Here is a 23,435-nt window from a genome sequence, read left to right on the forward strand (position 1 = left end):
CAGGAAAGCTGGCATCCGTGGGAGCCCTGGCTGCATGGAGGATTGCTTGCGTATCGCATCCAATGACTTGCATGCCTAGATAACTGAGAGGATTGATCATCGTTGCCAGTAGGCCACCCTTTCTGTTCGCCAACCCCGCTTTGCGGGCGTTCAGAGCTCATCCATCGCTCAAGTCCCCTCTGTATGTGCCATCGCCATGATCTCAGAGGGATTCCAGGTAGTTCAAGCAGAGAATGGCCTAGCGTCTTAGGGCTAGCATCTACCGGCTCGTCGGTTCACAAAGCGTATCGGAGCTTTCGGATGAGGGACTCCAAAAATTTTCTTCGTTCTCGCCCTCGAAATTCACCTGGGCAGACTCTTTTGGTCTAATTATATGAGCAGAAGATCCAGTGTGCACCGCCACGGTAGGACACCCCCCCCCCACATACGACCCCGGACCTTGCGACGGCGCGCTACTTCTTCTTGCCGGAAGCGGCACGTGGGGCCAACCCACCTAGACTCCGTCCTCCTAACAGGTGCCCCCGATTCCTCCAACGACACCTTGCATGCCATGGTGAACCGAAGTCCCAAGTCTTCCCAATCTTTCAGAACCGTCCGGCTGTAATTTCCTTCAGACCTTGGTTTTTAGACAGTCATGCATCGCAGGGCTGGACGACTGCGCCTAGCTGAGCCAATACAAGCACCTAATTTTGACGTGGTAGGAAGGGAGGAACAACAATGGATCTGCTCTGAGGTCAAGCGAAAGAACCCCGCTTACTCCCCGTTGAGCTGAATAAACGGCCATCACTCAAACTCGATCGATGCTAGCTCGGCACGATGTTACAAGGATCATAGGCTCCAATGCACGACTCAGTGTCAAGAACTGTTATCAGGATCGAGCTATATCGGGCCTTCCCCCGCTGACCAGACATGTTTTATGTCTCAACAACCTACTGCCCAGTCCTACAGACTCTGCTTACTCTTGGTGTTTATGCTCGCGGCCTATCACGGCCATTTACTTGTCAGGGCCCGGATTGCGTTGTTCAATAGTTTGCTCCAAGCTGAATGCAGGCTCGCGGCACCTGCGTTCTAGTTCTTTTATCTATTGGATCTGCCCAAATCCAAGACAATAGAGTTGCTGCTGACTGCATTGAAGTAATTGATCCTTGCTATGATCCTTGACGCCGATCATGTCTCGAATGGCAAACACATCATGGAGTGCAAACGAAAGAGGAAGCCCGTATCTTCAAGGCGTACTTTTTACTGCGACGATTACTTGACTTATTCCAAGTCAATCTCCGTGAAATAAAATGTTTCTCAAATGAACCATTTATTTCATGTTTGATGCACATGCCGCCTAACAACACTCAGTAAACCTCACCCCTCACTGCTTTACTATGGCGCCATTCCTTGACGCCTCATCAGATACGACCAATGTAAGTTATTGACAGTGAACCCTGCAAATCTACAATTGTCATCCATGCTCACGGTGAGTTAGACACATGGAGAGCCAACGGTTGATGGCATTCCAAGTGGTGTGACGGAGCCCATCGCCATATGTGGCATGGCATTGAGGCTCCCCGGCGGCATCTCAACTCCCCAACAATTCTGGCAATTCTTGGTCGACAAAAAGGATGCACGAAGTCCCATCCCAGAAACCAGATTCAAAGCTTCTAGCTACTACTCCGAATCTGGCAAGCCGGGATTCTTCAAGACGCAACATGGCTATTTTCTGGACGAGTCTGTCGATCTGGCAGCTCTCGACACCACCTTCTTCCGCATGCCAAAGAATGAAGTCGAGCGAGCGGATCCGCAGCAGAGGCTGCTGCTGGAGTTGACTCGAGAGTGCTTGGAGAGTGCTGGTGAGACAGATTACCGCGGAAAGAACGTCGGATGCTTCGTGGGGAACTTTGGAGAGGACTGGCTCGAGATCCTAAGTAAGGACGAGGTCGTCGGCCAGTATAAGATCACCGGCTATGGCGACTTCATGCTGTCCAACCGCCTTTCCTATGAGTATGATTTCAAGGGACCAAGTATGACAATCAGAACAGGCTGTTCTTCGGCGCTGATTGGCCTCCACGAAGCATGCATGTCTATCAATCACGGACAGTGCAATGCAGCCATAATCGCGGGTTCCAATCTCATCATGGCACCAGATATATACGTCAGCATGTCAGAGCAAGGTGTTCTCTCACCAAACGGATCCTGCAGAACGTTTGATGCTGGAGCCGACGGGTATGCCCGCGGCGAGGCAGTCAACGTCGTCTACATAAAACGTCTGAGTGACGCTATTCGAGACGGCAACCCGATTCGTGCAGTCATTCGCGGCACGTCAAGCAATTCGGACGGCAAGACCCCGAGCTTGACAATTCCCAGCTTCGAGAGCCACGAGGCCATGATCCGGCGCGCTTACAAGGCGGCTGCAATCGGGACGTTGGACATAGCACAGACGGGGTTTGTGGAGTGTCATGGCACTGGTACCGCTGCTGGCGATCCTATCGAGACTACGGCAATCGCGAAGGTCTTTGGTAACGCAGGGGTTCATATTGGCTCTTGCAAGCCCAATATCGGCCACTCCGAAGGCGCATCCGGTATCACATCTCTCATCAAGTCGGTTTTGGCCCTAGAGCACCGAACAATCCCGCCAAATATCAAATTCGACAACCCCAACCCCAAAATCCCGTTTGAGGAGAAGAACCTCAAGGTTCCTACTGAGCCAACGCCATGGCCGGAAGACCGCCTTGAGCGGGTATCCATTAACTCTTTTGGCATTGGGGGTGCCAATGCTCATGTCGTCATTGAATCCGCAGCCAGCTTCCTCGGCCGCCCGGAGAGTCCGTCCTTCATGGAAACATCGGCCTCGCCTGGCAAGAAAGCACATTTGATGGTCTACTCAGCCAATACGGCAGATTCATTGCGGCGACAGGTTGTCAATAATCAAAAGTACATCAGCGAGCACGCTGACATACTCGACGATATTGCTCACACGTTGTCATCCCGACGCATCCACCTACCGCATCGAGCCTTTTCAGTCATGGAAAACGGTATTGAACTCTGCACTTCGCCTTTTGCCAAAGCACCGGGCACACCCGCGGATCTCGTGCTTGTATTCACCGGCCAGGGTGCCCAATGGCCTCAGATGGGAGCGGAGCTGCTGAGGTCAAATCGCGTGTTTGCCCAGTCTTTCCGACAGATGGACAAAGTTTTGAGCTTGTTGCCAGATGGACCTCCATGGACGTTAGCCGATGAGCTCATGAAGGCCGCTGAAGCAAGCAATCTGCACAAAGCCTACCTCTCCCAGCCGGTTTGCACCGCTGTGCAGATTGCCTTAGTAGATGCCCTGCGAGAAACTGCCGGCATCAAGCCTTTCGCTGTCGTTGGCCACTCGTCAGGAGAGATGGCCGCTGCGTATACTGCCGGAAAGCTCACCGCCAATGAAGCCATTATTGCAGCATACTATCGTGGCGTGGTCTCTTCAGAAGTCAATAGACCTGGATCCATGGCCGCAGTAGGCATGGGCCGCGCCGAAACTTTGCCGTTCCTGGGACCTGGTGTTGTCGTTGCGTGCGAGAATTCGCCGTCAAGCGTCACTATATCAGGAGACACAGATCTCGTGGAAGAGACTCTCTCAAAAATTCGGGAGTCACGACCCGAGGCTCTTGCACGTCTGCTGAAGGTCGAAAAGGCGTATCACTCCCATCACATGCAAGAAGTGGGAGATCTCTATCTCTCATTGACCTCTCCTTACATCGATAGCACTAAGATCCTTGAACCATCCGGACCAATGTTCTTCTCCTCCGTCACAGGAAAGCAGTTAGCACCAGAAGTGCCCACAGATGCAAGATATTGGAGGTCCAATCTCGAGTCGCCGGTGCTCTTCAACACAGCTGTCTCTTCTTTGATTGCAGAGCACAAGGCGAAAAGTAGCAACCAGTTGGTGTTCCTTGAGGTTGGACCGCATTCTGCTCTGGCAGGTCCTCTACGACAAATCCTCGCACAGGCTTCGCTTAATCTTTCTTATGCTTCCTGCCTAATCCGATCAAAGAATTCCACCGAGTCTTTCTTGACAGCACTAGGAAGTTTGTGGCAGCAGGGGGGTGCTGAAATCACCTTCGACCGTCTCACAAATCCCCACGGTGTTGCCCGCGTGGTTACTGATTTGCCCTCGTACCCATGGCAACATGACCACTCCCTCTTGTTCTCGAGCCGAGTATCCAACGAGTGGCTATTCCGCAAGTTCCCGAAGCATGAGATCCTGGGTGTCCGCATCCCAGAGAGTAGCGGGAATGAGCCGGCCTTTCGCAACGTGTTGACTCTCAAACATGTGCCCTGGGTTCGCGACCACAATATCAAAGGCGATGTCATCTTCCCCTGCGCAGGATACGTCGGCATGGCTGGCGAGGCGGCAAGACAGCTCTGCAGTGGTGCTTTTGCCGGGTTTGCTATGCGTGGCGTAGTAATCGACATGGCGATGGTTCTTTCAGAAAAAAGGTCCACGGAGATCATTACAAGCCTTCGGCGAGAACGACTGACAGACAGTCTTGATGGTTCTTGGTGGGAGTTCGCAATCAACTCTCACAACGGGTCGACTTGGACGAAGCATTGTAGCGGACAGCTTCGACCCCTTGAAAAAAACAGTCAAATTAAGAGGGACCAAGCAACGAAGCTTCCCCGGGCCGTTGATTCTGCAAAGTGGTACCAAGCTTTTCGCAACGTCGGTGCCAACTACGGACCGTACTTCCAAGGGCTAGTAGATATATCCTGCTCTCCGACCGAGTACAAATCCAACGGCACTGCGAAACATACGATTCATGACGAGTCCTATTACCCAGTTCATCCCACCAAGGTTGACTTCTTCCTCCAGCTCTTCAGTGTTGCTGTCAAAAAGGGAGTTGGACATAAGGTCGATAAGATGAACGTGCCGACCTTTATCGAGGCCCTCGAGATTTATGACTGCGACTCTGAGGTACACATGGAGATCCAAGCGACCGAAACACCTCGCGGCTTGATTTGTGGAGATGGCAAGGGGTTCTCTTCTGATGGAGCACTCGCACTCTCACTCAAAGGTGTGAAGTTAAGTCCCCTTGAGAACGACGCCTCTGATGAGGATCCGGATCCTCATGCTGGTGCACGAATCTTTTGGCAGCCGGATGTTGACTTTTTGGACCTTTCGGGTCTTATAAAACCGCATCCGCTGCAAAAGAACCTTACGATCGCCCAGGATCTCACCCGTTTCTGCATCAAAGAAGCCCTGAAAAGCTTAGAAGGTATCGAGACTACACAACCTCATTTGGCCAAGTTCCACGACTGGATGAGAAGGCAAGAGGTTTCAAGTGACACCAAGGACCTGGAGTCCTTCTTTGGTGACGAATCGCAACTGGAGCCATTCAAATCATTCGCCGTGGCTATGAAGATTGTCCTCGACAACATTGTGCCCATATTCCGTGGAGAAACTGAGCCACTCGAAGTCCTCATGCCGAACAACGTTTTAATCAACGTCTATAACTCTTTGAACATCACTGACAGAGAGCCACTTTTTCGTGCACTGGGCCATTCCAAGCCTAATCTTCGCATTTTGGAGATTGGTGCAGGAACTGGCGGAACCACCAACAAGGTCTTGCAATGGTTGCGAGGCCCAACCAGCGTCTCGTTGAACTACACGTTTGCAGACTACACGTTTACTGACATCTCGGCCGGCTTCTTTTCTGCTGCCAAGGAACGTTTCAAAGAGTATCCCAACATGACTTTTAAGACACTCGACATCTCCAAGGACCCGCTCGAACAGGGATTTGACTTGGCATCCTACGACTTGATTCTCGCTGCCAACGTTCTTCATGCTACACCAAGCCTGAAAGAGACGCTCGTCAACGTCCACAAGCTGTTACATCCAGAAGGAAGACTTTACATGGAAGAACTCTCCTATGATGCCATCCCACTCAACTTCGTTATGGGGGTGCTTCCCGGATGGTGGCTCGGAGCCGAGGACGGCAGACCGGACCAACCATACGTCTCGCCTGATCGGTGGGATGCTGAACTCAGACATGCCGGGTTCGACGGTCTCGATGATGTTGCGTTTGATTCCGAAAGCCCGAATAACCTGCTCGCATTTATGACAGCTAGGCCTGCTAGAAGTTCCTCGAGTCCAGGAAACATCGCTGTTCTGCACGACTCGGAGTCATTGAATTTTGCGACAGACCTGAGAGATATCTTGATCCAGGATGGATTCGACGTCATTACTCTGCATGATATTTCAGAGAGGTTGCCTCCTGCAACAGAAAATATCATTTCTACTGTCGACCTGCAAGTTCCGTTCTTCGAGGACATTAAGCCAGAGGCATTCGAGGACTTTCGCACATTAATCACGGAAGCTTCGAACCGACAAGCTAGTATCTTTTGGCTCACCCGGACTTCGCAGGTCAAATGCACGGATCCAAGATGGGGCCAAACCATTGGTGCAGCACGATCTATCAGAAATGAACTGAATCTGAGCTTCGCAACTTGCGAAGTTGACCAGATAAGCTCTCAGTCACTCTTGGCAGTCTCACGGGTATTCAAGAAATTCCAGAAACAAAAAGAGGGGAATGGAGATTTACCAGATTATGAATACTGCATCGTCGATGGGGAAATACTTGTTTCAAGGCTCTATCCCGTCAGCGTCAACCACGAACTTCAAAGTAGCAATCAAGATGCCTCTCGGTCGTCCTCCCATGACTTGAAGGTGGGAAAATATGGTCGTCTGAGCACACTGTCGTGGTCTCCAAGGGTGCCGAGGCCATTGCTGAACGACGAGGTCGTTGTGGAAGCAAAGGCCGTCGGTATGAACTTCAAGGTAGGCCAAACAAGTTCGAATATTTCAGGATGTCGCTCATTCTTCACAGGATGTTTTGATTGCCATGGGCATCGTCGATTCTAATATCGGAAATCTTGGCCTCGAGGCTTCCGGAGTCGTTCGCCAGACTGGACCCAACGCCAAAGAGCTGACCCCGGGTGATAGAGTGTTTGTATTCGGCGGGGGGTGCTTCTCCACTGGGATAATTATCTCCGAAAAGCTATGTGTCAAGATCCCGGAATCACTTAGCTTCGAAGATGCTGCGACAATGCCGTGTGTCTTCTCGACAGTAATCCATGGTCTCCTCGACGTGGGCCGACTGTCGGAAGGAGACTCTGTTCTTATTCACTCGGCTTGTGGCGGTGTCGGTCTTGCTGCAATCCAGCTTTGCAAAATGATAGGTGCTGAGATTTACTGCACTGTCGGCAGCGAAGAAAAGGTGCAATACCTCGAGTCGACCTTTGGCATATCAAGGGAACATATTTTCAACTCTCGCGACGCATCTTTCCTTCCGGATGTTCTCAATGCCACTCACGGACGGGGCGTTGATGTAGTACTGAACTCGCTAAGTGGAGAGCTTCTTCATGCCTCTTGGAACTGCGTGGCTGAGTTCGGCAAGATGATTGAAATTGGCAAGCGAGACCTCATTGGCAATGGAAAGCTGGCGTTGGAGGTCTTCGAGTTCAACAGAAGCTATCATGGCGTGGATCTAGGCAGGCTCATTGAGCTTAAGCCGAAGGAGGGAAACAGGTAAGAAGACTGATTCGCCCTCAACAGTGGACATTGCTTATTTTTCATCAGACTATTGAAAAGGATTGTGGAATTCTATGAACACGGTCACATCGGCCCGATTCATCCAACCACGGTCTTCAGTGCATCCGCGGTTGAAGACTGTTTCAGATACATGCAGAAGGGCCAGCACATAGGCAAGATCGTCATGAAAATGGATGGCCTGGCTGAAAGTCTTGAGGCTCAGACTACGTCTACCTTTAAACCCTCGCTCGATAGCGATGCCAGCTACCTTCTTGTTGGAGGCCTTGGTGGCCTTGGTCGTTTTGTCTCTAACTGGATGATAGAGCATGGCGCAAGACACCTGATATATCTTTCACGGCAAGGGGTTGAGACCCCTGAGAACGAGATTTTCTTGAAAGAGATTGAAGCCCAAGGCTGCTCGGCTACCGCCGTTCGAGGAAATGTTACGTGTCTAGCCGAAGTCGAACACGCCATCAACTCTGCGCCAAAGCCCATCCGGGGGATCATCAACCTGTCCATGGTTCTGCGAGATCAAGGATTTACTAAGATGAATCACGACGAGTGGACAGCGGCAGTGAGTCCCAAGGTTGAAGGGACATGGAATTTGCACAAATTCAGTGCGGGACTGAATTTGGACTTCTTCCTCCTCTTTGGCTCCATATCTGGTGTGATTGGACAGAGAGGACAGGCCAATTATGCTGGTGCAAACACATTTCTCGATGCATTTGTCCAGTACCGTCACAGTCTCGGTCTGAAGGCTAGCGTCGTCGATATTGGCGCCATGTTGGACTACGGATATCTCGCCGAAAATCCTGTGTTGATGGAACGGCTAATGAGCCAGGGCTGGAGCGGCATCAAAATTCCTCAACTCCTTGATGCGCTCTCTGTCGTGATTGAAACAGGAGCCCCCAGAGACGACTCGGCGACTTCGAGCTTTGTCAACAAATCTCAACTTGTGCTCGGTCATCGAAGCCTGACGCCGCTAACTGATCCTGCGAACAGAGTGATGTGGAAAAATGATCGTCGAATGGGGTTCTATCTCAATTCAGAAGGAACTAAATCAGCTACTGCAAGCTCCTCTTCGGAACAAAGTGCCCTAACTTCGTTCCTGAAATCCGCAGCTGCAGAACCAGGAGTGCTTTCAGCGGCAGGTGCCCCCACATTTATTGCTCGACAGATTGCGGTACAGCTGTTCCGCCTACTCCTGAAGCCTGCCGAAAATGAGGATGATATTGATGTCAACATGTCGCTCCAAGATGCTGGATTGGACAGTCTGGTTGCAGTTGAAATGCGAAGTTGGTGGAAAGGGGAATTTGGATTCGATATAAGCGTTTTAGAGATGCTTGGCATGGGAAGCTTATTAGCCCTAGGTAACAGGGCAGTAAGTGGTCTGAAGGAAAGCTTGGGAGAAGCGAGTGTCGAGAACGGTGAAAACGGCGAGAAGCATGATACCGAGGGTTACTTGAAGTTGAAAATGCCATGATTCCATGGCAAACGAAAACATTTGTACGCTAGGTTTTAAAGGAAACAAACCGTATTACAAGAGGTATAAAACGAGATAATTGGTCGCTTTCAAACGTGGTGGGGTGGGATGAGCATGTTTACCGACGATCATCATACCAGTAACTAAGCTGTAACATGTCTACCTCGAAGAACAAATTATGTCTTGGTGCTACTACTTATTCAAGAAGCACCTTCAATACAAATTTGTCTCGTGTCAAAAAATGCAATGCGCGTGAAAGCATCAAACTCTCGTGTACATTTTCCCTGTCCAGAAGCGTTTTCGTTTCGGATACAATGGCTTGACCAGCTTTCCACTGGATCATCCGACAAAAGCATAGCGAATGATTCCGAACAGCGTTCTGGATGATTTAAATGCCTACTTCTACGAAGTGTGGCAGGTTTGTATGTGTGGTTACACATGAGAGCCCATTCTTAATATTCATATTTATTCGCCAATAGATTTCAGGGATTGATTTCCAGGTACCATCATGCTTTGTTCAAGCCTCGGCTACACAGTCGGCGGTCGGATAAACATCCAATTTTTCATTTACCATGTCGGCGAATCGGTGAGTCGGCGAGGGCTATCAGACCGCGTGTAGACAGGGGTTCAGATCCTTCTGGCCATGCAACCGATAGTCAGCAGTGATCTAATGAGCCAACCAATTTTGTCAGTCAGCAATGCAAGAATGACGCCTAGAAGAAGTGTTACGAGTAGTGCAGGGCCAGCAAACACTGGGTAAGCCGCGCAAAAAGCCACTCATGGAATTCCGCTTCGATCTCCCTACTCAGAAATAAAGACACTCGCGCCACAAAGTAGGTAATGATACCCTCCCTCATGACTAAGTCACCCTCCACAGAGAGAACACTGAGGCGTGCGATGGCGACATTGCTTGCATAAACAGGCGCCCTATGCAGTAAGCAGTCATCGCAGGGTGCCGCACAACAAAGGCACCTGTCAAATTGGGCAGTCCGGAATGAGGTGTTACCAGCCCGCCGCTTGCGTCGGTGTCACGAACTCCCGAATTAGGCCGATTGCACTGCGAAACACCGCCGACATGATGCGTCGGCCAGTCACAACGGCAATTACTCAGCTCCGCGCGGCTCAACAGCCTCCCGTCTCTCGTAACTCGATCATGTAGACAGCCTGAATTCATATATAAAGGGCTATGTGTTTTTTGCAGCTGTCTGTAGTCTTGTTACCTGAGATAGCGACAGACGACTGTCACAAATATTTATTCAGTACAAAATCCCAGTCCCACTTTCCAATCCATCAACATGACGAAGGTTGAAGCCCCTCAAGGCGCAGACCAAGCGCCAGTCAAAGGTGCTCTCAAGGTTTCACGGCCCGACTTGGTCAATGAAGGCGCCAAGAATGTTTCGTATTTCACCCCTTCTCAGAATCCTCCCGCTGGGTCGGCCTGGGATTTGCAACCCGAAGGGTCCCTTTTCTCCCCGATCAAGATTCGTAATCTGACGCTGCACAACCGCATCTTTTTGTCACCCATGTGCCAATACTCCGCCGACAACGGTCACATGACGGCATGGCACAAGACGCATCTTTCCAGCTTCGCTGTACGCGGCGCCAGTCTGGTCCTGACGGAAGTGCAGGCTGTGGTGCCTGAGGGTCGAATCTCACCCGAGGACCTGGGTATCTGGGATGACTCGCAACTTGTCCCTGCCAAGGAGGTTATCGACTTTGTTCACAGCCAGGGCAGCCACATTGGAATCCAGATAGGTCATGCTGGCCGCAAAGCAAGCACCATCGCTCCTTGGATTGACCGCAAGGCAGTCGCGGGCGAAAAGGTACAAAAACCCTGCCTACAGTTCTGGCAACAAACAACTGACATGATTGTGCAGGGACGGGGATGGCCGGAGGCCGTATACGGGCCCTCTGCCGTGGCGTACAGCAGTGACACCTATGTTCCTAAGGAGATGACCTTGGAAGATATCGAGACGCTTAAGTCTAAGTGGGTCGATGCCGTTAAGCGTGCTTTGAAAGTTGGCTACGACGTAAGTCCCTTAAACGGATACACATCGCGACAAAACAGTGCGGGGAGCTAAACAAATTTAAAGACCATCGAGATCCATGCCGCTCACGGCTACCTAATCAACAACTTCCTCTCGCCCACCTCAAACCAGAGGACCGACAAGTACGGAGGCAGCTTTGAGAACCGTATTCGCCTCCTGGTTGAGCTGACAGATTTGACCCGCGCCAACATTCCCGAAGACTACCCGCTGATCGTGCGCCTTGCTGGCAGCGACTATCTGGAATATGACCCGTCAATCCCTCAGTGGGATATTGCCCAGGCACAAAAGCTCGCCAAGATCCTGGCGGACAGGGGTGTTGATTTCCTCGACGTTACAGGTGGTGGCCAGGACGCGAGAATGAAGGTGGTCCCTGGGCCGAAGTACCAGGCCCACCTCGCCGCAGCTGTTAAGAAAGCAGTCGAGGGCACCGGGACTCTTGTTGGTTCTGTTGGAGGCATTGCTACCGGAAAAGACGCCACCGAGGTCTTGGCCGACGGGCAAGCAGATGCCGTTCTTGTGGCCCGAGGATTCCTCAAGGACCCAAACTTGGTGTTGAATTGGGCTGAAGAGTTGAACATTGATGTCCATGCCCCTGCTCAATGTAAGTCGGATCATCTCCAAAAATTTGACTTTCGCTAACGCATATTCCTAGACGGATGGCCGTTTGGTAATACAAGGACCCACAGACCCAGCAAGCATTGAGGTTTTTCAATGGCAGAGCTGTCTCTTGGCCATTTCCAACTCGTCTTGGCCATTCCCACCTATATGTGCCAATTCCAATCATCAATGGTTTCATGGTGACGAGCAATATGGGATTATAGCGCGCAAAGATAAATAACATTTCACCGTCTCAACATTGACTTTTCTGGGACTGCTGAGCACGGCTTTTTTTTGATCTTCGCATTGTAGTTTATCGTCTATGACCTATGTCTTCGCTATCTTGAGACGGCTGTTGGTGTAGATGTGTCTGGCTCTGACCACCGGGCTGACCGGGCTGACCTGGCTGGGTCCAAGGAGGAAACACCACGGGCTCCAGCGTCGGCTGCTGGGCCGCAAAAAAGCCAGGCCCACCCATGACTCCGCCGTGCTGGGATGCATCGTGCCCAAACATTTGAACATCACCCAATATATCGTCAACTGTCGCGTTTTCGAGCGACATGTGTGCATTACCCTGCGCGCCTGCCAAGTCCATAGCCTGGTCGAGCCTTTGGGCATACCACGCGCCCTCGTGGGATCGTTTCTTGTGGTAAAGCATAGCTTGGTCACACAATGCTTCAATTACCCTCCAAGCAGCGAACTTGCGCATGCTTATATTCTCATTGTTATGCCTGCGAAACACAATGTTTACTTGCCTCCAGGCTCGGTCCGTGATTGGGTGAGTCGGATGCCGGGCGAGACCGATCAGAACATTGGAAATCGTGTAGGGTGTCGCTGGCCACTGGTAGAGCCACCCCCAGTTGTTCTGTGCAGCAATAGCTTCGCCGCGCTCCAATTCCTCGAGAATCTCGACACAAACCTGGTAGAATCTAACATGGTCAGCATGCTGGGGCGTGTTCTGTGCAGGCAGTAATGTACTTGCCTTTCTCGGAACTCGAGATCTTGGCTATCCGTATTTCGAGCAACAACACCTTCAATGAGAAGCCTCATGCTTTTGATGCTTGCGTTGAAGTATGAAACAATGATTGCATGAACCGGAGAGACATCGTCAACGTGAATAATGAACTTGGCCTTTACGAAGTTCTCTGTCTGGTCAACTATTCGGCTCAGCTCTTCAGGGCTGGCGTCATTTCTTCTGCGAACTACGGATTGCTCTGCTCTCAATAAGTGCAGCCGCACGAGAACAAATGACATGTCCGTGATTCCATCTTGATCTAGTGGGGCAGAGCCTGGTTTCGCGAATCTAGTCGGCATCCATTGGTTGTCGTTCGCATTCTTTGCCATCTGGACGTCGGAAATGAATGGTAGGCCTGAATCGGCTCCTTCTAGATTGTAAAGAGGGCTATCCATGAGTTCGAAATGACTCCACATCCGACGCCTCATATTGGATATCCAGGGAGAATAACTGTAGTGACTTGGATCCCTGTGTAAACCAAGTCTCGTACCGAAACGGCCGGCCAGGCCAAGTAGAGAAACAGCAGTTTCTCCGTCCCCTACGATGAATTTTGTTTGCTGTTCAAGTTAGCAAGCCGATCATCTACCCGGTACAAAGCATGGGTGTTAAACACGGTCCGAGGGAAGTGGACGAACAATATGGTAAAGCAATGCGATGAACGCAAGGGGTTTCCTGCTACGCAAGATGTCAGCCCGCTCAAGGGCCAACTGAGAAGCATCTTGTAAGTGCTTCAGAAGACCTGCCCTGGCCTTTCCCAGTCTCTCTTGGATAAGGTTTGCCGGCGTGGCTGCAACTGTCATAGCCTGCGTTGCAAACATGGCGGCCTCTACATCCACCGGCATCTTGTGGACGCCAACTCGGAAGTCTGTGATTTGTTGTCGCCAGTAGGAGTCGTGGGTTATTCTTATAAACGGTTCAACATTTTCGAAGAACAGATCGGTCAGTATGTCCTCTTTCTCGGGCTCGAGGTGCAGGTGGGAAAGATCTGCCAGAGTCGGGGTTCTGCCAATGGGCCACGAAGACGGGCTCGCGGGGTTTTTGCCCGTCTTGTCAGAGTCGATGCGGAACAAGCATCGCGGTTCGTAGACGACATCTTGCAGGTTGAGCCAGTAGTTAGGCCCAAGGTAGAAGGATACGTTCTCGTCGTAAACTTGCATTCCAGGGTCGCCGGCTGTATGTATCTCGCTGTAAAGCTCGCTGAATAGGTTCGGTGGGCTCGCTGGAGAGAACGAGTTGTTGGCACCCTTCTGCGATTCGCCCCGCATTGACATAACTTTCATCTCTTCGATCAACCTTTCGAGTCGGTCCACCCTGTCCTGTAGCTGTTGCTGGCTTTCGGGGGTAGGAAGCCCGGGTTCCCTCGACGAATCGTAAACGCAGGCGATGCCATGGCGAACGCAGTTGAGACAAGGTTTGGCCTTATCGCATCGGACTTTTCGGCGTCGACAGCCGTTGCATGGTTTACTGAAGTTTAATAAATTGGCCGACATGGTTGCAATCGAGCTTCTCCGAGGGGGCAGAGGCAGGCAATCTGCTCAAACAAGCGGCTGGCGGGAGCCCGAAAGCGAGGCTCTTTTGTGGTGAGATTGTGGGCGATCAAGTAGTCTCTATTGGGATGAGAATGCAGCGCTAAAGCACTAAAGGGCTCTGCTGGCGCAGCGTCGGGTATTACGACTGACAATTGGCGGCACATAGATGATAATGCAGTGGGGAGTTTCAAAACACCAACGGCAGGGCTTGATGATCGCTTCAACACTAATGCCATGTGGAAAATACCAATAACCCTGAATGAATATGGTCCACAAGTGTGAAGATGGCCGCCTCATTGGGCGTAAACTGCCGGCCCCGAAGATCGAAGTCAGACCCGACTCCCAGGTGTGTTTGATGCTGAATTGAACTGCAAACCCCACTTCTGCAAGAAGCAGCCCAAGCAAAGAAAACCACGTCTAGGCCGCCACCTTGCCGCTGCGGCTAACACCCTAATATGGTGATTGCGGCCGAGTAGGCGGAGCTCGATGCGCGAATTCCGCCTAGAGGACGTTGGAAACAGAACGATGGATGGCGGTGGGGACTGCTGTACGGGCAGAGGCGCAGAGGAGATTGGAACGCCGAGACACCCCTTGCAATATGGCCCATGTCTCCGTATCTTGTCCATCTTCCCCATTCCTCCTCTCTATCCTCTCTGGCTAGACTGGAGTGCCCAAGCTGTAGACAAGGCGTCGGAGAGCATGCAGTGATTCGCCATCATGCAATATTAGGTCCATGACTAAGATCGGCTGAATAGATCTTTGCACAGTCAAAACATGATTTAGAGAATTGAAACGAACGAGGTTGGAGACATGCAGCGGCGGCAGCTGAAGGGCATGAAAAGCTGTAATGTAGTTCGGGGTGGGCGAACGACTACTCCGGATGGATCACGACGGCGCGAGTGACAATGCAAGTGCAAACCTTAACGAGCGGACGGGCTAACCCGACGGGGAAAGTTGGATACATGAGAGATGAGATCGGCGCTTCTTGGGTAGCAGCCGTTGAGGAGATGTCCTCTCCCTGGCAATTATTAGACCATGTAATTAACACACTAAGGTCTTACCATACGAGAACGGCTCACATAATGCCCCATATGAGGATAACAATTTTTATTGTGTTTTATTTGCCAGTATCCGTAAGCTTGTGGTCTCATTCACGCGTTGAGCCAGAACAGATACCGGCTGGGGAAGAGAATATCTTCGTTTTTCGTCAGTATTGGTTTGCCATTTCCCCCCTCGGTATGGTTTCTGAGCTAAGAATTTTGGACAGGGGAAAGGGTCTAGATGCATCTAGTGCCGTAATGTTGCAGGTCAACTGAAGCTGATCACAAATCCAGACCTTTCCTTACAAATCGCAAGTGTACAGATTTTTTCAAGAACGCGCGTGTCGCTTGAGCCTCGGCCTAGATAGAGCTATCAGCCCCATCAAGCAAGGCGAGATTCAGCTGCCCCCTTTCGTTAACTGCACATCGTTGCCCAGCTTCCCAGCCTTACGTAGCGCACATCACCTTATCTTGATTTCATCCCGCACCCCATAACCCTGGTAGACGGCTCGGAGGGACCGGCTCATAAGTGGGTCTTCATCCGGACAGTTGTGGAGTTCAGCTACTGTTAGTTGTCAAAGTGGGGACCGGCTTTCCGACCCTGAGGTACGTACTTTTCGTGCTCGTAGTAGCCCCGCGCACAGCGGGCCGGCTGATTCCGGATTCAACCCCGCGACCCCCGTCGCATCGCTAAACTTTACGCGTCTGGATTGAAGTAACAAACCTCGTCAAGCCTTCCTGCTGTGTCCGATCCCCTCGAATCAAGATGGCTTTGCCTCTGTCGCCGGGCCTTGTGCCCGCAGAAGTTGCCTTTCTGTGCGAAATGGAACTCGTCACAGTCGTGCCTCGCCAGCGACTGGAAAGCATCCATTTATTGGGCGTAAGCCCCTCCGTGCCCCGCGACGCGTCGCGATTGAGGTGCTTCGCTGACAATGCTGCTCGTTTTCTAGGGCGCAACACCAGCTCTACGTCCTCCAGCACGCGCCAACCTTCCCCTTTGGCTGGCCCTACTCCTCAAGAAACAGCGACGAGCAAACATTGTGCCTCCGCCATGGCTCCATCCGGCCTCCCTCGCTGAGATCGTCCACTACGAAACGAAACGCGAACCGGACGCATTCTCCCCCCCGCCGCCGCCTCCGATACGTGCCGACGCCATGGGCAATGCGCGCCGGTTAGGCGCAAGCCTCGAAGAAACCCTGTCGCCACCATTCTTGCCGTCATGTACGGCCGACGCACCACGCGGTGCCCTGCCGTACCACTGGTTCGAGTTAGCCGAGGTGCTCTTGGCCCACGCTGTCGATGATATACCATCTTCCTCCGAAGTGCGGTCGCTCCTACGAGATTTGCAGGAGGTACGTTCTGCCAAGATGCGCAAGAGCACGGAAGACTTGGCGGAAGGCGTAGGCGGCGTCATGAGCCTCCGCGGCGTTGGTGCAATGGAGCTAGCTGAGAGCCGCGGTTTCTTCCTGGGCGTCATAGAAGGCGTGCGGAAGATTGGGGCAAGTGCAGAGGCCAGCAGGCGCGAGGAGGAGGAGGAACGTGGTAGCGGCGATGGCGATTATGACGAAGATGAAGACATGCTATGATGATACCCAGCGTTGGAAACGCTCACAAAACGAGGAGAGACGGCTTGCTTCCGCAGGGAGCACTAGGCACCATAAAATGCGCATATTCTCGTAGATGAGAATGCGAGATGTTGCGACGCAAGCAAAAATGCCCACTCCAAACCACAACGTCGAAATTCCTGATGGCTCGCCATGCTCATAGGCCTCGTCGTTTCGGGTCGGGTCGCGCCAAGTCCAACATCGGGATTCTTTCCAGCTCCAACAGACGATTTTATCATATTCCCATCCGTAGGGAACTAGGGCCAGTACTACGAGGTATAGGCTACGGCCTCCACTTCTGGAAGGGTTTATCCACTGGCCTGGCAAGAGAATCTGTGGCGTTCCCGGGACTCCTCAGAAGTCGCCTTGCTACAAGACTACGCTCCAAGTGCTTGCACTGATGCGCACAGAACACCAATCATAATGACAAAAGCAGTTTAGACGAATCTACTTTTACTTTCTTCATACCACATTTGGATGTCTCCGACTACCTAGCTCAGTGTTGCTCTCTTCACGTTTGTCATCTAAGCATCAAGTAAGCTGCTTGGTCTTACAACATATCTGTGGACCCTGAAGGGTAGCGTTTCTCATGGGTTTCTTGGTCTCTTCTATATTGTCTTCCAACCGGGAAAATCTCCACGCCTTACGGACTGCGAGTTGCAGTCATTACTATCACGTCATTGCTTCTGAGATCCAGGTGCCGAGCTGGCGACGGGAAGAAAATGTCTAAACCCATTTCTCAACACTTCACGTCATTTCTGCCCAGACCGGAGTCCCTACCATCACTAAACTAAGGCCTATCATCTCTGTTAGTCATCTACCAATGTTTAACAGAGTCTCTGTTCGCTGATGAGCCCTCTCCGCCACTCGGAGAGAAGCCAATAGCCCCCCGTGCTGTTCGTCGGCAGGCGCACCTATTTCCTACTGCCCTCAGAGGAGTTTAAGGACATAATGTAATTTCATTGTGAGAAGAGATATTCGCTTTTTTTTTTTTCATTGACACTTACGTGCCCAAAGTTCGCCCAGGCTCGTTGCATTCGGCCGTTTTTTCAAATGAGATTTTGGTGAGCACATCTTCCAGGATAAGGACTAGCAAGACAGAGGCTTCTTCATCGGCGGCGGCGTGAGAAAGCACAAACTTTTTGCTCGCGTCAAGGACCGAGCAACACTTCTTGCCATTCATGCAAGGGACGTAACAACTAACCACTCCAGTAAAGATTTATGGTCAAACAGATGGCCAACGCTCATAGGTAAGGGGATAATTGTATTGATAGATCCATGCCCTGTGAAGTATTATTTCGCGCTTACGAAGCAGGGAATATTTCATCCTCTCTGACATCCAAAACGATCATGTGTCCGGGCGCATGGCCCATCACCGTTCCCTGCAAACCGGCCCTCATCACAGCTTCTTGCGGCGTGACGCCACATCCCCAGAAGACGGGGACATACTCTTCGTCGTCGGGCCCGAACGCAGTCTTCCCGTCCAGCTGAAGAGCCGCGTCGCCCCAGTCAGGCCTCGTGATGTCCTTGACCCCGATCCTCTCTGCACCGTCCCAGCCCCACGCAACCGGCTCGCCGTGTGTCGCGATGAAGGGTCTGGTGATGTCCCGCACCGCCTCGATATCCGAGAGTTTGTACGGTCTCATGGAGACAACGTATGTCGCCCCCGTGAAGACACCCGCCGCGCAGAGCGGGATGTTCGTTCGGTACATGGGCACGTTGCGGCCGTGCGTCATGTGCCGCGGTGTTAGGCCGGCCTCATTGAGGGCCCTCTCGAAGCTAAAGGAACATCCAATCAGGAACCCCACGTGGTCTCCCTCCAACCATTTGTCCGCAACGTTGACCGGTTCCGAGACATCGTTGACTGGGACATGCTTGCTGTCCTCGTAGACCCGATACCGTGGGGAGTCGTGACGAAGGTCAATGGTCGTGGCCACCGGTAGGATTCTCTCGCCGTCAGCACTCCGGACGTAGGACTTGAGTTGTTTGAAGTCGCCAGGGCTTGCAGACTCGGCAAGAAGAGGACAAGGGACCGGGTTACGGTGGCAGAGGAGACGAAAGTCGTCGGCGTAACGTTGTGGGAGGATGATCAGGTTTGCTTGCAGGTATGTCGGTGCTTGGCCGGCTGTCGTGGAGCTGAAGTCGCCGGACCGGCAGGCAAGGCGGGTGGCTTCTCCCGTCTTGTATATAATGGCCATGGTGGAATTATGAGAGTTCTGCTTTGTGACTATTTCTGCGGGTTCCGAGCAAATCTGATGGGATGTTTTGTAGAATATCACGTTCAGCTTATGAGTTTGATTTGCACGTTGAGGTCTTGGGCGAGCAACAGGAGTGAAACCCTAGTATTAAACAAAGGCAACGATCGGTGTGAAACTCAGACTCATTGGAGGGATCGTCTGCTCATCGAATAACTGTAGATATGGAGGAGTTTGGATTGCGGTGTCTCTGATAAGACCATTCCCGGATCCACTTGCTGACCCGTGTTCAGGCCGGCGGACTGCAGGGTTATCAACGGGGGACTCGGAGACCCACTCCGATCTCGAATACTCAGCCTTCGGCGCTGTTCCCCGAGGGAAAGTGGCAGTATTAGATTAATTCATTCGCTGTATGGGCAGCAAATCTCCCACACCACCGCCTATCGTTACCCTTATCTAAACAGCGGGGTTCCCCGCGTTTCGGAGTCTTGGGGGCTCGAGCTGCTGGCAGGAGACACTTCCACCTACTTAGCCAGCCACTTCTTGTCCACTCCAAGACACAAACACGCGCCCGGCATCACACTCCCTCGTCAAGCTGATGTCAGAGCGGGCGAATCAGCGTAAGGGTTGATCTCGCCGCCTCGTCCACCCTGCACATTCGCCGTATCAACTAGCGCCCGGATCTCCTTCTCCTCCTCTTCGCTCAGCCTAATCTTCAACGCCCCCAAGTTCTCCTCGAGGTACTTAATCTTCTTCGTGCCTGGGATGGGAATCACGTCCTCGCCCTGCGCAAGCAGCCACGCCAGCGCGAGCTGACCCGCCGTGCATCCGTGCTTCTTCTTGGCAATCTCGGCAAGCTTGTCCACGAGCTCCGTGTTCTTGTGGAAGTTCTCAGCCGAGAACCGCGGGGCTTGGCGGCGGAAATCCGAGGGCTCGAAGTCGTCGGCCGATCTGTACTGGCCCGTCATGATGCCCCGGCCCAGCGGGGAGTAGGCGATCACCGCGACGCCCAGCTCCCGGCAGGTCTGGAGGAGGTTCGTGCCCGCGGGGCCCTCGATCTCGAGAGCCCACGGGTTGTACTCGACCTGCACCGCCGAAATGGGGTGAACTGCGTGGGCCCGACGGAGGGACTTGGAAGAGCACTCGGAGATGCCAAAATACTTGATCTTGCCCTCGCTTAAGTGGGTGTCAGCGCTGGGGCTCTTGCCGTCTCGGAAGGTGGGGCTCGTGTCAAGCGACGAAGGCATTCGCAAGGCTTACTTCTTCAACTTCACCATCTCCTCAATCGTCTTCTCGATAGGCGTCTTGTCGTCCAGACGGTGGATGTAGAACAAGTCGATACTCTCCACGCCCAGCCTCTTCAAGCTGCGCTCGCACGCCTCGCGGCAGTACTCGGGCGAGCTGTCGATACTGACCCCATACGTGCCATCCTCCTTGACTTTCCAGCTCAGCGTGAACTTCGTGGCTAGGAAGATGTCGGCGCGGCGCTCCGGGTGCAGCTTGAACCACTTGCCGACGAGATCCTCGTTGTCGCCGTAGGCGTCGGCCGTGTCCCAGTTCGTGGCGCCGATTTCCCAAGCGCGGTCGAGGAATGCGAGACGCTCCTCGTCGGACCTGGTGTGATGCGGTTAGTTCGAATGACCGGCTGTGATCCTGGTGGGATGAGACGAACCCGGGATTACCATAGGCAACGCTGAGTCCCATAAGTCCTAGGCCCATGGCAGCGATCTCAGGACCGTTCTTGCCCAGGCGACGGACGGGAAGGGTTGCGGGAGCCGTCATCGTGATGTGACTTGCGACAAAAGTATTCTATGATGTGTATGATGCAGCAGGGAATCGTTGTGATGCTTGTTGCTAGACATCACCTTTTTCTACAGATGGCAATAGAGGCTTTTATGTCAACAGACCGTGCCCACACTCCTCTTTCATTCGGGTCTCTGGCAGGGTACCGTGTTCATAGCATGTATCCTAAAATGAACCGCTTGCAATGGTGAGGCCCCATCCTAGAGTCTGCTCGGTTGAGTTGACTGGCATGTGATGCTTGAAGCATTTCTGCATTAGTGAAGAACACTCGGGGAGTAAACGGACACCGATCTCGACTTCAGCTTCTGGAATCTTGACGTAAACTGCCATCCTTGAATCCGCGCAGAAAAAAAAAGGCAGAGAACCACTTGTTTTATCGCCATACCCATGCCTCAGAGACGGCAGAGATCTTGGCTTGGTGTGGTTTTCCGGTGAGTCGTGGCTTAAGTCCGGCGAAACGGGGCCCGAGTAATGCGGCCGCATCGGCCTTTACAACCACGTATCTCCGGTAGCCGCTCTCCCCGTGTTTTTATACACTGTGCGGCGGATCCAACCCGCAGCCTTTGACAAAGGTGGGTACATGAAGACTGCCAGAAAGAACTGACTACTGTTCTGCATGAGAGCTGTATAATGCTTCCTTTCTTGAGCAGGAACAGGTGCCATTGTTCACGAGTCAAAAAGCCTTGTCCAATGTCCAACCAATGTTCTAACCAGTCGTTGAAGAGGGCCGTAAATGAAATCCTTGAGACAGCTTTGTTGCTCGAAACCCATAAACATGCATCTTTCCGCTATTATGGACCCAAAAACTCTTGAGATCTCAAATCGACGACCTCCACAACTTCTTGGCCAAACATAGTCAACCCAATCATAAGCTTGACACCTCCCGTAGTCATGTATGACGCCCTCTTAACCCTCGTCAGCCAGCTCTGGCCCCCGAATCTCCTCTTCCTCCTCCTCGGGCTCCTTGTCCGCCCGTTCGAGCGCCACTTCTACCACTCTGACCTCTGCGCAGCCTACCACTCCTTCGCCACTGTCTCGGTATACTCCAGCGCCTGGCTCAACGTCATTATCATGATGACGCCCCTCCGGCAAAGGCTGCAAGAAATCCACGACACGCCGGCCTTGTTCAAGCGCATTGGCACTTGCAACCAGATCCTCCTCCACGCCTACCTGCGCGGCTACTTCCTCCTCCCGAACTTGCTCGGCCCCATCTACGTCTGCTGGGTCGCCAACGCGAACAACAGCCGCCTCGACGAACTCGCCCACCTCTACGGGTTCGCCATCGGAGTGGTCCACATCCCCCTTCTTTTGAGCGTGAGTATCCAGCTCGTCATCCCCGTCGTCTTCTCCGGCCTGCGCGCCTTCGTCGTCGGGGTTTCGAGGGCCGTGTGGGCGCTCTCGGAGCACATCCCGGCGGACCCGGCGGCGGCTGCGCAGAGGTTTCTCGGCGCGCTGCACGGATGGCTCGAGGGCCTCCCCGACAGGATCATGAACCTGGTCGACGGTAAGGTGCTCAGGGCCGAGAGCAATTTCCTCCACGCCGTTGCGGTCGGCTGCATCCTCGTCTGCATGTGCATCCTCTGTACACTAATTGTTGATCTCTACAGGCCGTTCCTGCAAAGGTTTGCTATTCATGTCGTTGCCCAGTGCCTCATGTTTGTCGGCGACCTGCTATTCGACCTTGGTCTGTGGGTGGATGCCCTGGTGGTGAAGAGAGGTTTCTGGGAGGGCAGAGGTATCTGGGAGTCTATGGATGTCTTCCGAGATGGCACTCTCGTGACATGGTAACTATTTTGCCAATGCTTCTCGATAACCAAACATGGTAAGTAGAATAAAAGAAGTGATTGACGGTAAACACGGTAAGGATGAAAGAACAAAGAAAAGAAGATCAAAAACTTGAGCAATGGTCAAGAGTTGCCCTTTGAGCATCATGTCGAGGTCATCGGCTCGAATCGCGACCCTTGCCAGGTCTTATCCGATACCCTCTTTGCAGCCAGACCCGGGTTGTTTCCCATCTCATCCGCGAAGTTCTTTGTTGAAGCAGAAAAGGTCCCGACGCCGACTACTTCAGAACCAAAATATAGGCATGACCTGAACGCGTTGTGGAGCCAATTGGGATTTGGTGGCGCATGCCAGCTAGCAAGTCGTCTGATCATTCCTGGGGTATCAAACGCCATATATAGTACAATAGGGAAAAGGTAGCCATCCTGAAAGTAAGCATACCTGATCCAGAACACATGATCTTGGAAGAACATCTTCCAATCCTCCATCTTCAAAAGTAGTAAGCCATGAGCATGATCCGTGCACATGGAAGCAAAATCTGAGCATCTCCCATCCACTTTCCAGCCTTCTCTCTCTGCAAGAAGTGTTCGTCAGAAATCACCTTGAGGTGACATGACATCCCAAGCGGACGGATACACTAGTTCCAAGTCATCGTGACTTTTAAGCATGTTGCCACTCTCTTTCAAGACCCCCAGAGGCCACGATTGTGAGCACGCCAATGCCATGAGTTGGCAATACTGTGGTGTTTAACTTCGACAGAACAACATCGAACACATGA

General features: G+C 52.4%; 7 protein-coding genes across 7 annotated transcripts; 4 read left to right on the forward strand and 3 right to left on the reverse strand.

Moving 5' to 3' along the window:
- Positions 1-1,376: 1,376 nt before the first annotated feature.
- Positions 1,377-9,044, forward strand: EsH8_IX_000317 (type I polyketide synthase; the record flags this gene model as incomplete). The annotated part of the gene is made up of 4 exons (XM_083266653.1): positions 1,377-1,415; positions 1,478-6,808; positions 6,858-7,558; positions 7,610-9,044. The coding sequence occupies 4 exons, from the start codon at positions 1,377-1,379 to the stop codon at positions 9,042-9,044; spliced, it is 7,506 nt and encodes a 2,501-aa protein (XP_083130218.1).
- A 1,295-nt stretch (positions 9,045-10,339) lies between these two features.
- EsH8_IX_000318 (NADH:flavin oxidoreductase/NADH oxidase) lies at positions 10,340-11,794 on the forward strand (the record flags this gene model as incomplete). The annotated part of the gene is made up of 4 exons (XM_083266654.1): positions 10,340-10,867; positions 10,922-11,074; positions 11,138-11,693; positions 11,745-11,794. 4 exons carry the CDS (start codon positions 10,340-10,342, stop codon positions 11,792-11,794), a joined length of 1,287 nt encoding a protein of 428 aa, XP_083130219.1.
- A 1,515-nt stretch (positions 11,795-13,309) lies between these two features.
- EsH8_IX_000319 (fungal specific transcription factor domain-containing protein) lies at positions 13,310-13,984 on the reverse strand (the record flags this gene model as incomplete). Its single annotated transcript, XM_083266655.1, has 1 exon — positions 13,310-13,984. One exon carries the CDS (start codon positions 13,982-13,984, stop codon positions 13,310-13,312), a length of 675 nt encoding a protein of 224 aa, XP_083130220.1.
- A 2,055-nt stretch (positions 13,985-16,039) lies between these two features.
- EsH8_IX_000320 (DNA replication protein PSF2) lies at positions 16,040-16,859 on the forward strand (the record flags this gene model as incomplete). Its single annotated transcript, XM_083266656.1, has 2 exons — positions 16,040-16,153; positions 16,224-16,859. The coding sequence occupies 2 exons, from the start codon at positions 16,040-16,042 to the stop codon at positions 16,857-16,859; spliced, it is 750 nt and encodes a 249-aa protein (XP_083130221.1).
- A 1,322-nt stretch (positions 16,860-18,181) lies between these two features.
- Positions 18,182-19,075, reverse strand: EsH8_IX_000321 (uncharacterized protein; the record flags this gene model as incomplete). Its single annotated transcript, XM_083266657.1, has 1 exon — positions 18,182-19,075. One exon carries the CDS (start codon positions 19,073-19,075, stop codon positions 18,182-18,184), a length of 894 nt encoding a protein of 297 aa, XP_083130222.1.
- A 587-nt stretch (positions 19,076-19,662) lies between these two features.
- On the reverse strand, positions 19,663-20,854 carry EsH8_IX_000322 (aldo/keto reductase; the record flags this gene model as incomplete). Its single annotated transcript, XM_083266658.1, has 3 exons — positions 19,663-20,248; positions 20,333-20,686; positions 20,745-20,854. 3 exons carry the CDS (start codon positions 20,852-20,854, stop codon positions 19,663-19,665), a joined length of 1,050 nt encoding a protein of 349 aa, XP_083130223.1.
- A 912-nt stretch (positions 20,855-21,766) lies between these two features.
- EsH8_IX_000323 (uncharacterized protein) lies at positions 21,767-22,663 on the forward strand (the record flags this gene model as incomplete). Its single annotated transcript, XM_083266659.1, has 1 exon — positions 21,767-22,663. The coding sequence occupies one exon, from the start codon at positions 21,767-21,769 to the stop codon at positions 22,661-22,663; it is 897 nt and encodes a 298-aa protein (XP_083130224.1).
- Between the last annotated feature and the right edge of the window lie 772 nt (positions 22,664-23,435).

This window comes from Colletotrichum jinshuiense, chromosome 9 (assembly GCF_051148585.1).
Source record: "Colletotrichum jinshuiense chromosome 9, complete sequence".
In the NCBI taxonomy this organism is placed as follows: domain Eukaryota; kingdom Fungi; phylum Ascomycota; class Sordariomycetes; order Glomerellales; family Glomerellaceae; genus Colletotrichum; species Colletotrichum jinshuiense.